Here is a 16,135-nt window from a genome sequence, read left to right as displayed (position 1 = left end):
GCACCACGTGATCTTATCAATGTTTTTCAGGCTTTGAATGGATTGAGCAAGCTCAATGCTGATAGCATTCCTTTTGCTTAGGCTATGCACATGAGAGGACATAAATTCAAATTAAGGAAGGATGGTTGCAGGATAAATAAGAGAAGGTTTGCCTTCAGCCAACAGGTGGTTGACTGTTGGAACAACTTCCATCTGGTGTCGTGAAGGTGAGCAGCTTGAAATTGTTGTAGGTAGTGTACAGGTGATATGGTAGTTTTTTTTTTTTGGCTGGTGCCTTATAACTTGCTTCCTTGCATCATATTCCATTAACAATAATAATAATAATTTAATAAATGTATTATTAGTATTAGTAATGGCCTAGTAATCAAGGAAGCAAACTTGTACAGCATCAGCCAAAAAAAAAAAAAAAAATCTCATCCTAGAAAAAGTAAGGATGCCATCAGCATTTACCATACTTAATCCAGTTAATGCCCTAGACTCTTTAAGGCTTTAAATGAATTGAGTACAATCATGTCTCTTCACAGATAGTGAAATTTTCAGAACTCCATCCCTACCACCCTTTTAGGCACTCTTGCACCTATTGTCTTTACTATCTCCATCAATATGCAACAGCTCAACTACCAGTAGATATATTTCATGATTTGAACCTTTTAAAAAGAATGTCACACCATTCCAGATATCATTAAAATCAAGCCAGTAGAAATCCAGTGTATTGTCTTTTTTTTTTTCTTTTTTTTTTCTGTCCTGATGTAATAACATTGATGGAATTAAGTTAACAATTACTTACACTGCTGGTGTTATTCTGAGATTACTGCTCAATGTGATAACCTTGCATTTATCAATGTTAAACCTGTATTGCTGCTTTTCAGCTCATCTACCTTATTTGTCCAGGTGTTTTAAGTTAATTACAAGCCGTGAAGTCTCCTTTATTTTAATAATGAACCTATGTGATTCCTTATGCTCTTTTACTTCATATCAGAAGTTTCTAATCTTACATTTGCCAACTGCTAATAACTGTATATGCTGTCGTGTGTAAGTAAAGTGATGTTTTTTAGTATTTTCCATCTCGAAAAAGGAAAGGGGCCATTGAATAATATGATTTCAATAACTATAATAGCTCTAGCAGTAGATTAATTGAAAACAATTAAATGACTTCTGCATAATTAAATTCATAACGAGTAATCATTAAATTAAGTCATGTAAAATAGCTTAATTGGGTTGCTGGTTACTATAGTAATATTTCCAATTTTATGCATTTGACATTGGCATTCATGTCACTTTATAAATATATATATATATATATATTATTTTTTAATGTTTTATCTAGACAGGTGACTACGTAATATCTGTGGATAGTAGAGACTGCACACAGCCTCCAATCTGGAGAATAGAAGGTAAAACAGTACTGCAGCTCTTCGAAGCTTTTGAAAATGAAGGGAAAGTTCTATACCGAAATACTTCCTCTGTTAGTATTTTTTTTTTTGTCTTTTAATTTTTTTTTAAATGTAATGTAAAATACCAAGTAAAATTCTATTGAAATATACACTCTGTCATTTAACCTCAAGTTAAACTGCATTCCAAAAATGGACTCTCTGGTTATACAAGTTTTCTCCAATTTTTCAACATTGAACATGCAGTTTTCTTTTTTTTTTGAGATGTAAGTTTAAAATCCCAAGCAGAAGATAACAAATTTTGGTACTTGATGGCCCACTAAATTCTCCAATTTGTGTAGCACTACATTAAAAATTAAAATCCTATTTCAGATAAACTTCTCTATAAATTTCTCTTTTCATCATAGAAGGTTATTGAATAAGATTGCTGATTCAATAACTCATCAAAATGACAACTAGGATATGCAAGCCTCCAAATTGGAGAGTTATACAGGGTGTCTCAAAAATATTGGTAAAAACGTTTAGGGGAAGTAGGTAACATCTAAAGGAATGTGAATCGCATAGGAACCCATAACGGGAAACATCATGGGAAAGTAGTAGCAGAGGCACAAGAAGCAGAAAAGACACAAGACAGTAATTAGTGGCAAACATTTGACATAATATTAACAATGGAGTACGTGATGGATGCATTTCATGTTATAACATATGCTCGAAGGTTCCACCATGAGACGCAATGCATGCATGACACTGACGCAGCATGGATTGGCGGACACGGTCGAATATACATGATATATTCATACATGATAGATTTGAGGGCCCCCCACAGAAAGAAATCAAGGCTTGATAAATCAGATGAGCATGGGGGCCAGGCAACGGGTCCACCACAGCCAATCCATTGATGCCCAAAGCATCTGTTCAAATGGTCACGAACACACCTTCCATAATGGGCAGGCACCCCGTCATGTTGAAACCAATTGCATCTCACATTTGCTGGAACATCGTCAAGTAACCCTACTAGAACTTGTTCAAGAAAGATGCGATATTTAGCAGAGTTCATGTGGGATGGTAAAAGGTATGGGCCGACTAAGCAGTCACCGACCATACCTGCCCACACATTTATTGCAAGGCGATGTTGTGGTGCATGGGGGTGCACACCGTATGGGTTGTCATGAGCCCACACGAGCATTGTGCTGATTGAAAAAGCCTTCCCGAGTGAAATAAGCCTCATCCATGACCAAAACCTAGGCTGGAAAATTCAAGTCTTGAACCCTTTCTTGGAGAAACCACTGCGCAAAAGCCACACATGCAGGATGATCTTGGGGGAGCAGTAACTGAACCCTTTGGAGATGAAAGGAATGTAAGGAATCATCATACTAGACATGCTGTACACTGCAACGAGACACTCCTAAGGCAGAGGCAACAGCACATGTGCTGGTAGTAGGATTATTCTGGAAGGCATTCAACACACTTTCTTCCATGGCAGGAGTTGCGTCAAACGTGGTCTTCCCGCACCACTCCTGTTACCTCTAAATGACCCATAATCGCACAAATTTTGATGCACACACGCAAACAAACGGTGGTCTGGTACATGTCTGTCTGAGAAGCATTCTCCCTAAATTCATTGAGCGGCTCATCCATTGCCCTCTGCTAATCCATACACTAGGTGCATGTCTGCCAGCTCACAGTTTGTATATCGATGTATGCTCTTTGTGCGGCAACTACTGCTTGAATGAGTAAACCAGAAATTTTCCCTCTCGCGAACTGATGAACAGCGCCGTCTACCGAGTTATGGTGACATTTCCGGTTATGGGTTCCTTTGCGATTCACATTCCTTTAGATGTTACCTACCTCCCCTAAACGTTTGTACCAATATTTTTGAGACACCCTGTATATCCTATTAATATCATATGCTACATATCTAATTAATGCAGTATACAGGATTATATTATATTAATTAGAGGGACCTCTCAGATGACATGACACCTGTGGAAATGTACATATTTTCTCTCGGGTGACATGACACCTGAGGAAATGTACATATTTCCTCTCGGGTGACATGACACCTGAGAGGTGCCTCTCGAAAATAATACTCTTCAATACCTTAATTAATGCTTAAAATTCTGATTTTAAGCATTAATTAATTCTGATCTTTAATTAATGCTTAAAATTCCAAAATTTTATCTAGATTTATAAATATAGTCAAAATTTTGCTAAAATTTTATTATGTTATTTAATTTTTTTCTCAGTTTTTGCAGAGTAATTAAGTTCTGGGGCACCTGACATGTGCCACGCCACCATATTTGATACACTTTTCTGAAAAAATAATATAGTACATGATAGATGCCAAGAAAGCAAGTTTGACTTATATGTTTGTCTAAAGTTCAGGATTGCTGCACTTTCAATCCCATGAGTATGTAAACATCTACAGCTTCCTACACTTCATTATAGAAAGAATTGTTATTTTTTTTGATTTCAAGTAAATGACACGATATTCACTGTTATAAAGAATTCCAGAACTAGTGGTCATAAATTCAAATTACAGGAGAAGAGGTTTAGACTAGATTGTAGGAAGTTTTATTTTAGCCTGCAAGTTGTTGATTACTATAACAAGTTGCTTCTGCAGGTAGTTGAAGCCAAGTTTGAAGAAATTCAAAGGTCAACTGGATAGTTACCTACATGAGGAAGGAAGTGCATAATTTATATTTCCTTATCTCCTGTTTTTTTTCTGGCAAGTGCTGCGAAAGACTGTGGCTTCCTTACACTGTATGGCTATACATATATTCACAATTAGTAAATTAATAAGAGGAGTTTACCTCAATATAGTACGTGGAACACTTCCGTATGATACCCTCCAAAAATTAAAACGGAAAAAACGAAAAAATCGACAACTTACCGGTACATTAAAGTAAAATATAAATAATTAAATAATCAATTTAACACAATTCAAAATCAATTCAAAACAATTAAAATTCAAATTAACGCAATTAAAAGAATCTAACGAAAATATTCAAAACGATTTTCCTTCCTGAAGCTGACAATGCTTTTCGACCGACTGTCGTGATTTCAGCTCTGATTCATACTATCTATATATTCACAATATAAAACACAATATTCAGTCAATATGGATGGCTAGGCTGTGGAAAATGAGAAATGTACATGTTGACTTCGGTGTGCTTACACCATACCAAATCTGAAATAAAGTTTGAAAAAATTTGAAAATTGAAGTGAATAAAAGTATATTTTTAAAAATTTTTTACAAGTATTTTTACATATAATAAGCACAAATATAAGCACATTTAAAATTTTGCATGCTTAATGATATTTTCAACCATTCATTTCTGTATTTTGTTTAAAATGTGAATTTCCTAATTTTCAGAAGAATATACATATATTTTTAAAATTTTTTACAAGTTTTTTTACATATAATAAGCACAAATATATGTACATTTAAAATTTTGCATGCTTAATGATATTTTCAACCATTCATTTCTGTATTTTGTTTAAAATGTGAATTTCCTAATTTTCAGAAGAATTAATACTTTTTGATTTTTTTTTTTTTTTTTTTGAAAATAACAATAATAAAAAACCAGCATTTTTCGAATATTTAAATTTTTATTAAAAAAATAAAAAGTTTCATAAAATAAATATTGTAATCCATTAACCCACTATCTAGCACATCCCTAAAAGTCACACAGAGTTACAATCAAGGTTTGTTTTTTTTTTTATGAAAACCCCAAACACGAGACGTATTAGACCTTATAGTACTTAGTACCGTGCATAGGTTGGAGGAGAACAGGTATCTTGTGTGTTATCAGACACTCAGCCTAAAACACTGATGGATCCAATATCTCTCTATTACAGAAGATTTAGGAGAAGTCCAGTTGGCCTGCCTCCCTAAAATCCACTCATGCACACCTTCTCGATGGTAAGCCCTGTTACGTCACTTAGGTGGCAACGAACATGTAGAGTGGTTCTCTTCAAGACGCCTGGTCAGTGTGAAGAGGAAAAGACCAAACCCTCCAGCATATGAGATCACAACAATACAAATGGCCCTCAGGCCCCAGCAGCTTTCACTCTCCCTCTTATGGCAGCGAGAGGATCAGAGTGGAAGCAGAGGGTGCTAAGAATCTCTGGGTACGACCAGGCTGCCATGCACGGAAACTGAACTTGGCCTGTTATAACGTACGATCACTCATCGGTGAAGACAGGATATTAGAGCTGGAAAAGGAATTAGAAAATGTGAATTGGAATATCATCAGTTTGGCTGAAACAAGAAGAAATGAATCACTTATAAGTTTATCGTAGAAATCTGCTGTACACCAATGGAAACAGTGAAAGGAGTGAAGGTGGAGTTGGGTTTCTGGTCCGTAAAGATTTTAAAAACAACATTTTGGAATTCAAAAGTACATCACCAAGGGTGTCAAGACTAATACTCAAGATTTCTAAGAGGTACAAGCTAAAGATTATAATGATTTATGCACCAACATCGAGCCATGATGATGAAGAGGTTGAAGAATTGTACACCGAAATTGAGTCTTCTAGATGAGCAGAAAACCCACTACACTATTATTATGGGGGACTTCAATGCTAAGGTTGGAAAAAGGCAAAACAGCGCAGAAAGAGGAACTATAGAAAATTTTGGAATTGGTGAAAGAAATAAAAGAGGTGAAAGACTTGTGGAATTTGCAGAATCTCAAGGACTGTCAGTAATGAACACTTTTTTCAAGAAAAGGGTGAACAGAAAGTGGACATGGAAGAGTCCAAATGGATTAACAACTAATGAAATCGACTTCACCCTCACTAACAGAAGATATATTGTGAATGATGTTACCGTCCTGAATAAGGTAAATGTTGGAAGTGATCAGAGAATGGTAAGATGTACACTTGATGTAGGAAAGGAAAGGAAAAAACTGACTCGAGTAAATAATACAAAGGTCTTTGAGATAACAGAGGAGTAGAAAAAGCAGTATGTACTGGAACTTAAGAACAAGTTTGAGCTTCTTCAGACTGCTCAGGACCAAGATATCGACGAGGAATATTACAACTTTCTGAAAGTGATAAAGCCCAAGAAACCTATAGGGAAACAGAAATCCAAAGAAGAAAAAATTAGTCAAGAAACACTTGTCATGATGAACCGAAGACGACAAATGAAGAGAAAGAAAAACACTGAGAGGGAGAAATTGAGTATACTGAGTTATGCAAAGCCATTAGAAAGAGACTCAGAGAGGACATAAGAAGATTTAACACAAGAAAAGTAGAACAAGCATTAAGGAAAACAAAGGATTTAAATCAGCAGCCATGAGCAGTAATACAGAAAGACGAATGATACTGAAACTGAAGAATAGCGATGGTGTACTTTAAACAGCAGAGAAGGCATAATTCAAATAGCAGAAGACTACTATAGAGAATTATACAAGGAGCGAGGGAATGATACCAGCAGTGGGGAAGATGGATTGTAAAGTAGCAACACACACGACATACCCGATATTCTTTCTGATGAGGTAGAACATGCATTGAAGAAAATGAAGAATCAGAAAGCCCCGGGGGAAGATGAAGTTACTGTAGAATTGTTAAAATTGGGAGGAAGAGACATAACACAAAAACTGGCAAGGCTCTTCACAAGGTGCATTAGAAAAGGTGTGATGCCTAAGCAGTGGAATAATGCAATCATAGTTTTGCTGCATAAGAAAGGAGATAAATCAGAAATCGGAAATTATAGACCAATTAGCTTGTTATCCCACATCTACAAGTTGTTCACAAGGGTCATTACTAACAGATTAGAAAGAATACTTTATGAGAATCAACCGAAAGAGCAAGCTGGCTTTAGGACAGGATTCTCAACTATGGATCACCTTCACGTAATATCACAGCTAATGGAGAAAGCAAATGAATATAAAACACCATTATGCGTGGCATTTGTGGATTATGAAAAGGCATTTGTGGATTATGAAAAGGCATTTGACTCCATACAGCATAAGGCAATGTTTCGGGCACTGGAAAGACAACGTATAGATACCCTATATATTATGAGTTTGAAGAAAATATATGAGAGTGCTACATCCTTTATTAGACTAGACAAAGACAGTAGCAAATTTAAAATCGAGAAAGGAGTTCGACAAGGAGACACAATATCTCTGAAGCTGTTTACTGCTGCCCTTGAGGAAGCTTTCAGAAGATTAGACTGGTCGCAGAAAGGAGTCAATGTGAACGGAGAGTACCTAAACCATTTACGATTTGCAGATGACATTATAGTCATAAGCCACGATCCCAAAGAATTACAGGAAAATCTTAATCAGTTATGCACAGTTAGTAAGGATTTTGGACTAAAGATGAATATGGCTAAAACAAAAGTAATGATGAACAAGTATGCCACAGAAAGGGAAATAATGATTGAAGGAGCAGTAATTGAAAAGGTGTAGTCATATACTTATCTGGGACAAGTTATTAGCTGTAATAATGATAAATGGCTGAAAGTCAAGAGAAGAATAAATTTTGGATGGATAGCATTCAGGAAATATAGTCACATACTGAAGAGCAATATCCCAGTTTGTCTGAAACGTAAAATAATGAATCAATGTATACTCCCCACCATGACTTATGGAAGTGAAACTTGGGCACTCACCAAAAGAATGGAAGAGAAGCTGAGAACTACACAGAGAAGAATGGAACGAATTATATTGGGAATCAGACTGTTAGATAAGAAGAGAAACACATGGATTAGGCAGCAAACTCAAGTAAAGGACATTCTTATCAAAACTAAAGAACTAAAATGATCTTGGGCAGGACATATAGCTCGAAGACGTGATGACAGATGGACTAAGAAAATAACAGAATGGTACCCAACAGGAGCTAGAAAAAAACCTGGAAGACAAAGGCGGAGATGGATAGATGAAATTCATAAGTTTTTGGGTAGTAAATGGATGGCCAGTGCTCAAAACAGAAGGAACTGGAAAGTTGCTGGAGAGGCCTTCATCCTGCAGTGGATTGAAAATGGCTGATGATGATGATGATGGGTTGGAGGTTGAGAAGACGAAAGAAGATATTTGTTGACATTAGACTTGAACTTCTGTAGACTGTAATTTTCAGGAAATGCGTATGAAGGACAAGTTGTTCCAGAAAACGGCTGTTGAATGTATAAACGAGGAAGATGAAAAGTTGGTTCTGTGAGTTTGAAGTTGGACAGTAAATGGATGTTGGCTGGTGGTGGCACGTGTTAGGACTGTTTTGAAAGAGAGAGCGGGAATTATAGAAGCCAATTCAGAAGAACAGTGTCCATGTAAGTATCTGTAGAAGAGGCATGTAGCAGAAACAGTATGTCTATCAGACACCTGCTGGCTAAAGGCAAACTTCCACACATCTATTCTACAACTGTTTTTCCTCAGTTTGAATCTATGCCTCCTCAGGTTTGTAATCTGAGCAACAGGAAGAATCCCATCAGCATTGAGCCTGTTCAATCTATTCAACGCCTTATACACCTCAATCAGATGGCCTTGCAGGTGCCTAGTCTCCAAAAACTGCAATTTGCAGGACTTAAGCCTTTCTCCATAAGAGCACTCCCCTTACCTTCACCAGTCTTGTTGCCCTTCTCTGTACTTGTTCTAGCAACTCTACATCCTTCCTAAAATGAGGCATCCAGACCTATATGAAGAACTCAAGGTGTGGCCTGACCATTGCCTTATACAAGAGGATAATCACCTCCTTATCCCTGCTCGCAAAATTCTTGTATATCATTGACGAGGCTCGATGACCTACTCTTGCAGCCTGTCTGCATTGCTCAGAAAACTTCGTATCTGACTGCACATTTACCCTCAGATCTCTTTCATTCTCCATTACCCTGAGTGTAACACCACATAGTTGGTACATTTCTCTGGGGTTACTGCTACCCATATGCAGTACTTTGCATTTTTCAATGTTAAACTTCATTTGCCACTTCTCAGCCCATCTATCTAACTTTTCCAGCAGCATACTGTCATTACTGTTATTAACAACCCTGCCAACCTTTGTATCATCTGCAAACTTTACCATTAAGCTTGATATACCTTTATGAATATCATTGATAAATATACAAAACAACAATGGGCGCAACACCGAACCCTGAGGGATACCACTAATAACATTAGTCCACGTAAAGCAGTACACATTGATTATCACTCTCTGTCTTCTCCCACTCAACCATCCTTTTATCCTTTGTAGCAACTTACCCTTAATGCCATACTGCTCCAATTTGGACAGTAGTCTTCCATGTGCAACAGTATCAAATGCTTTGCTGAAATCAAAGTAAATAATATCAAAATTGTTTTTTGCATCCACTTTGTTCCTGTGTGACCACATCATAGTATCCAATCAAATTGGTCAAACAAGACTTCCCCTTCCCAAACCCATGCTGTGTCTGAATTATTGCTGCTGTCTTGTCTCTATGATCCTGCAAGGTTTCTTTAACCAGTGAACCCAGTATTTTCCCTGGAACAGAAGTGAAACTAACAAAGTAAAATTAACAGGTCTGTTATTACTGGTGTCGTCCTTTGATCCACTTTTGTGGATAGGAGATACATTTGCACATCTCCAGTCCTTGGGACCTCCCCTGAGTCCAAGGAAGCTCTCATAATTATGGCTAAGGGGTTTCCTTACTTCCTTTGCTGCCTCCTTTAATATAACTGGATAGATCCCATCCACCCCAGGTGCCTTTTTTATGTTTAACTTCAACAATTTCTCCTCCACTTTGCTCTCAGTTATTAAAAAATCATTTAACTCCCTGTTAGAGTTTGATAAACATCTGGCTCTCTCCTCCTTGAATAACTGCTGATGTGTGAATGTAGCTGCAAACTACTCATTTAGTTCGGCAGCTATCTGAGAATGATCATCTACAATCAAACCATTGATATCAAGTGGACCAATCTGATTCATCCCCTTCCTTTTAGATTGTGTTTATATAGGTAAAGAAGTCTTTGCTGTTTTTCTTTTCATCCTTTGTCAAAGATTTTTCATAATCTGCCTTTGCTTACCTAACCTCTGTTGTGACTCGATTAAATAAGATCTTTATTGTACAGTTCACCGGTACACGCAGGTACCACGACCATACAATACCCTTCACGTCACCATGCCAGGGATTACACACTAACTTGTAACTGCTATAGGCTTCTGTTTCGCCTGAGAATTTATATGCGTGCCTTGCACTTTTCTTCTCTGCCACGAGTCTCATTAGTTCATCTGAAATCCATTTGGGCCTCAACCTAAAGCAGTATTTCTTAGTTGGAACAAAGAGCCTACTAGCTTCCAAAATTACTTCTTTGAATGCTTCCCATTTAGAATTTGCTGCTGTTGGTAACATCATCAGTTGGTTATCTGTGTAGAGCCTAAAAAATCTCTGACACCACTGTAGTCGCCTTTACAAAAGCAAAAACCCTGCCGTTCCCTTTACCCCGATAGTAGTTACATCTTTAAGTAAATCCCACATCAGTACACTGTGATCACTGCCACCTAGTGGTTCCTTCATCTGTAAATTCTTAATGCATGAATAATCACTGCTGATAATCACATTCAACAGTGTTACTCCCTCTTGTTGCCTCTCTAACACGCTGCTGTAGAAAACACTCATCCAATAAATCCAGAAAAGATTCTGTGTGGGTCATTCCTCTTGTGCGAATGACCCACCCAGAAGTTCTAGTCTATATCAGTGAAATTAAAATCCCCCACGCTCTAATTTACTGATCCACTCTATTTCTCCGTATAATTGTTCATTGTACTCATCAGATTCATTAGGCCTATAACAAATTCCTACTCTCATTTTTGCTTTCCCAGTGCTTATGTCACACCAAATTGATTCAACATTGCACTGTCTATCTCTGTAAACTGGATGCACTTCCTTTGATTTTGTGTTTCTTAATTAATAGAATAACCCTTCCTATCCTTTCTGTATACATTGTACTCCCCCAATTCCAATCCTACATCCATTATATCTGAGTGGCTCCATGGCTCCGATATCCCAACAGTATCAGCCTTGGATGTCTTAACCAACACTTCAGATTCATCATATATTTATTTACTATACTCCTAGCATTGGTGTATATGCAAGTATACATGCACCTGTTCTTACTCTTAGTTTCTCTAACACAGCCCATGTATTTAGTGTTCCATGATGAATCCCAGCAGTCTTTGAAATCCCCAGCAACTTGCTTTCCAGGCTACCGCTCATTCCAATAGAAGCAGTGCAATGATCACTGTCACCTCTGCCAGCAGTTACTGTTAATCTATTATTCTGTGAATCTCCCCCCAAGTTAGCAGTTTTTCAGCCCACTTAACACTGCCTCAATAGCATCAGCCAATATTTTTGCACCCTTTCTATTTAAGCATAAGCAGTCGCCTGTTAACATGCACAAACCACGCTGAGAAAAATTCTACCCCATGAACCTTGCAGAATTTCTCCAGGGCCAAATTAATTGACAAAGCTCTCATCATATACTCTCTCCTATCGTTTTTGTGTAGAATTGCAATCACTTTAAAATTTAACCCTAGCTCGTGATCTTAATGACATTAAGAGTAGGAAGTCCATAGATCTCCTACTCTTAATGTCATTAGTGCCAACGTGTACAATATCACCTTTTTGTGCCCTTAAATGATGATATCTGCCCTACAACTTCATCAACTTTTGCCCCTGGTTTTATTCCACCTATCCAATATATTTCCCGTATCCCTGACAGTAGCATCACCGACAATAACCAGCTGCTGTCAGACCAGCGCATTCTGCCTTAAAAATTGACACAGTGTTGCCTGATGTGCAAGTTTGATGGGGTCCCCATTTTAATTCCTTCGAGGTCATCTACCGTTCTCTTAAAACTCTCATAGACACCCATCATAATGCCAATTTGACACCTAATTTCTTGACACCCTGTGCACCTATCACACACAAAGACATCCTCCTTGGCTAGATCATGACCATAAACAGTTTTTAACATTTCATTCATTTCTTTTGATGGTATGAACCAGAGCTGTAATGCTCAATACGTTCTACGTTGATATCAATATTTGTAAAATAATAAGAGAAGTCTACCTCAATATAATATGTAGACGCTTCCATATGATACTCTCCAGCAATTAAAACGAAAAAATTGAAAATCGTTTTGCAATTTTTTCATTAAATTTCTTTTAATTAATTAATTTAATTTTAATTGTGTTCAATTGATTTTTAATTATTTTTAATTGTGTTCAATTGATTTTTAATTATTTTTAATTGTGTTCAATTGATTTCTAATTATTTTTTACTGTAATGTAAGATATTCGATTTTTTTTGTTTTAATTGCTGGAGAGTATCATACGGAAGTGTTCTACGTATTATATTGAGGTAAACTTAATGTTCATGTTTATACTCCGGCATGACCACCAGGTCAGTGGAGTTTACAATGAATCAATCAAGTTAATCGTATTTAGCAGTCATGGGCTTGAACCCCGGTCCACTCAAAGAGCGTGTGCTACTGCACTCGCACTCCTGACCACTCGGCTATGCCAAGCCTCTTCTCTTATTATTTTACAAATATTCATTTCTTTTGCAGATTTCCCACTTTAAAAATAAAATTTGATATGGTTGTTATTCCAACAGTCAGTTACTTTCTGACTGAAAGCACATTTATGCACATCTATCCTTTTTTTTTTTTTTTTTTTTCGTTTTATTTTATATCTTCTGTTGTATGTTGTCCGAGAAAGAGTAAGAATATCATCATTAAATTTACTTAATCCATTTATAGCCGTAATCACTTCAATCATGTCTTACTACAAGCACCTAGTATCCAAGTTCTGCAGAACTGTAGTCTTCTCTGGTAAGAGAACTCCACTTTGTGTTCTTGAGTATTCTGGTTGTCTTCTCTGCACCCATTCAAAGAACTCTATATCTTTCTTTAAGTGAGGCTTCCACCCCTGTATGCAGTACTTAAGGTGTATCCTAACCCGTATCTTATGCAATGGGCTAATCACCTCCTTTTCTCTGTTGGTAAAGTTCCTGTATATCATGACAGTACCCTGTGAGCTGTTCTAACTGCATATCTGCATTACTCAGAGAACTTCATGTCAGACTGTACAATTACTCTTATGCCATGCTTCCTTAAAATGACTTGTCAGAGGTTTCACTGTTCTTTCAATGTAGATAAATGTTTACTTAAAAGTTGCTAACATGTATGAAAGGTCTGAAAACCTCACCTACATTATAATGCTCCTTTTGAATGTTTGAAAACCTTTTTCCTTCAGTGACATGCATTAATTGATAACAGTTCACTTTAGAGGCAAGGTTCCTTTGAATGACTAAAATCTATTTAAGGGAATCTTGCATCTTCACTTTTTGGTGTACTTTTTTTAATGCAAACTTAAGGTATGTTGAAAAGTTATATTAAACTATATGTTGCTCATCTTTGTAATAGAAAAAACTTTTAACATTTTATATACATATAAACAAACAGAGTTATAGCTTATTTATCAGTGTAAGCTTTCTTTGAACGTGTGCCAGATTTCTAACTGATATCCATATAAATAATAATTGAATTATGGGCTTACATAAAATCTTATAAGTTTGGCTTATTTTTATTTATTTTTTTTGTTTTAAATTTTATATTGTTCTTTAGTATTCTAGATGGAGTCCATCATCAAAACATAAATATACTCGATTAGCTGTTAAAGTTATCTCTAATGATGAAGATACTGTGATAGTAGAAACTTTAGGAAAATCTGATAGAGATGTGAAAGAGCCAAAACTGTAAGTAATAAACATCCCTCTTAGAGTGTGGTTTCTAGATAACGTTCAGAATAATTGAACTTTATATTTTCATGTTATTTTTCTTATTAGAAATTTCAATCCACTCGTTTGACAGTGATGTGTTAAAATGTGATTTCTAATTAGATTTTCATTGAATGGTATAGCATGAAGAATTTGGATATTTCCCAGAAAGTAATGGAATAGGGCAGGGGTCGGCAACCTTTTTTGAGTGAAGAGCCATTTTTTATCTAATTAAAAAAAAAGAGAGAATCCAAAGAGCCACATTTCAGCTCAAGCTGGGAAAGTTTTTAAAGAAATGAAATAGAGTGGGAAGGTGTTTTATTAAAAAAATATATATTTTGAAATATTATTTATTAATAATATTTCTAATTAATGTGACTCTTGCTGCTGAACTTCTTGAGCGAGTCTCTCAACATCAATGAAGTATGCTGTAATTTTCATCTTTAAGCTTGCTGAAAGACTCACATTGTTCAGATGGTTTCTTGATTTATTTTTAATATTGTTCATGTTCGAAGATATTTGCCCACAGAAATTCATCGAACCAAAAACTGAGAGAAGTCCAAATGCAAATATTTTCAAATTTATATATGTGTTCGGTAAGCTATACCACTCTTCGAACACAATTTGGTCTTGCTTTTTCAACTCATCTATTGGCATCCATTTATGTAGAATTGCAAGGGCAGCCTTTTGCCTCTCCAAATCCTCAATTTCAGTTTTAAGGCATTTTAGTCTTGCACTCCACATTGTCCTTGATTTTTAAGTCCTCTCACTACATTTCAAACTTTGCTTCATGTGGACTAAAAGAGCCGCAGTTACATGCTCAAAGAGCTGCATGTGACTTGCGAGCTGCAGGTTGCTGACCCCTGTAATAGGGTGTATTTTTAACATGTTCTGTTTTTTTCCACATACAGTAGGACCTCAGTAATTCGGATTAATTGGTGAATGGGTAGCCAGAATTAGCAACAAGTGATGCAAGGAAGCAAGCATATACAGCATACATCTAATTAAACAAGCTGGAAGGTGGAATGTGATGTGCATTCATCAGCAAAACTATGGATAGGATTTCCAGTCAGTGGAAAAGGGCATTAATATACAAGAGAAAAGAATGAGAGAAATACTTGAGCCTTGGGGAACAATAGTATTAATGGAGAAATTAGAAGACAGAGAACCATTTACCATTATCTGCAGTGAGAGGTCAGAGAGAAAACTGTTTAAAATAATGAAATGCACAAGGCATAATACATTAAGAGTTTAATATCTATATAATATTGGTGTGTAGATACACCATAGACAACTCTTAAAAAACTACAATGTAGTTGTTGTGGGCATCATTTGCTCTTTCTCATATTGAGGTAGTGCAATATCATGGCAACTAGTCGTGAAGGCAGATCACAATATGAGAAAGAGCAAATGATGCCCACAACAACTACTTTGTACTTTTTTAAGAGTTGTCTATGGTGTATCTACACACCGATATTATATAGATATTAAACTCTTAATGTATTATACTTGTGCATTTAATTATTTTAAATATTGTCTTATACACCTTTTGGCATCTCTCATATTGTGTGATTATCTTCACAACTGGGTTGTCATGTCTGCAATACTAGGGTACCTGTCCACCCACTGATGATAGGCCAGTAGCCTTGAAACATGTCTGGGTGGTGGTACTCACTGAGAATAAGTAACAATAGTCTTCTCTATTAGTGAAGTGTTACTTATTTGAGGTAGTGCAATATCATGGCAACTCGTCGTGAAGGCAGAGCACAATATGAGAAAGAGCAAATGATGTCCACAACAACCACTTTGTAGTTTTTTAAGAGTTGTCTATGGTGTATCTACACACCGATATTATATAGAGAAAACTGTATACCCAATTACAGAAATCATTTTGCAAACCATAAGATGGAAGCTTATTTAGGAGAGCTTTATAACAAACACAGTCAAAGCTTTTGAAATTTTAAAAGCAACTGCTTGTTTCACCAAA

The 16,135-nt window shown here is 36.3% G+C and overlaps 1 protein-coding gene across 1 annotated transcript in view; it reads left to right on the top strand.

The window, feature by feature from the left end:
* Positions 1–16,135, top strand: part of LOC150080021 (uncharacterized) — a 187,342-nt gene that overhangs the window by 79,762 nt on the left and 91,445 nt on the right. The window contains exons 5-6 of the mRNA XM_090383333.1: positions 1,328–1,465; positions 13,997–14,127. Of these exons, the coding sequence (XP_090239459.1) occupies positions 1,328–1,465; positions 13,997–14,127 (269 nt within the window). The remainder of the gene's footprint in view (positions 1–1,327; positions 1,466–13,996; positions 14,128–16,135) is intronic.

The sequence above is a fragment of the Mastigoproctus giganteus genome, chromosome 10, assembly GCF_048544385.1.
Source record: "Mastigoproctus giganteus isolate SK-2022 chromosome 10, ASM4854438v1, whole genome shotgun sequence".
Lineage (NCBI taxonomy): Eukaryota > Metazoa > Arthropoda > Arachnida > Uropygi > Thelyphonidae > Mastigoproctus > Mastigoproctus giganteus.
This window is presented reverse-complemented; position numbering and strand designations above follow the sequence as displayed.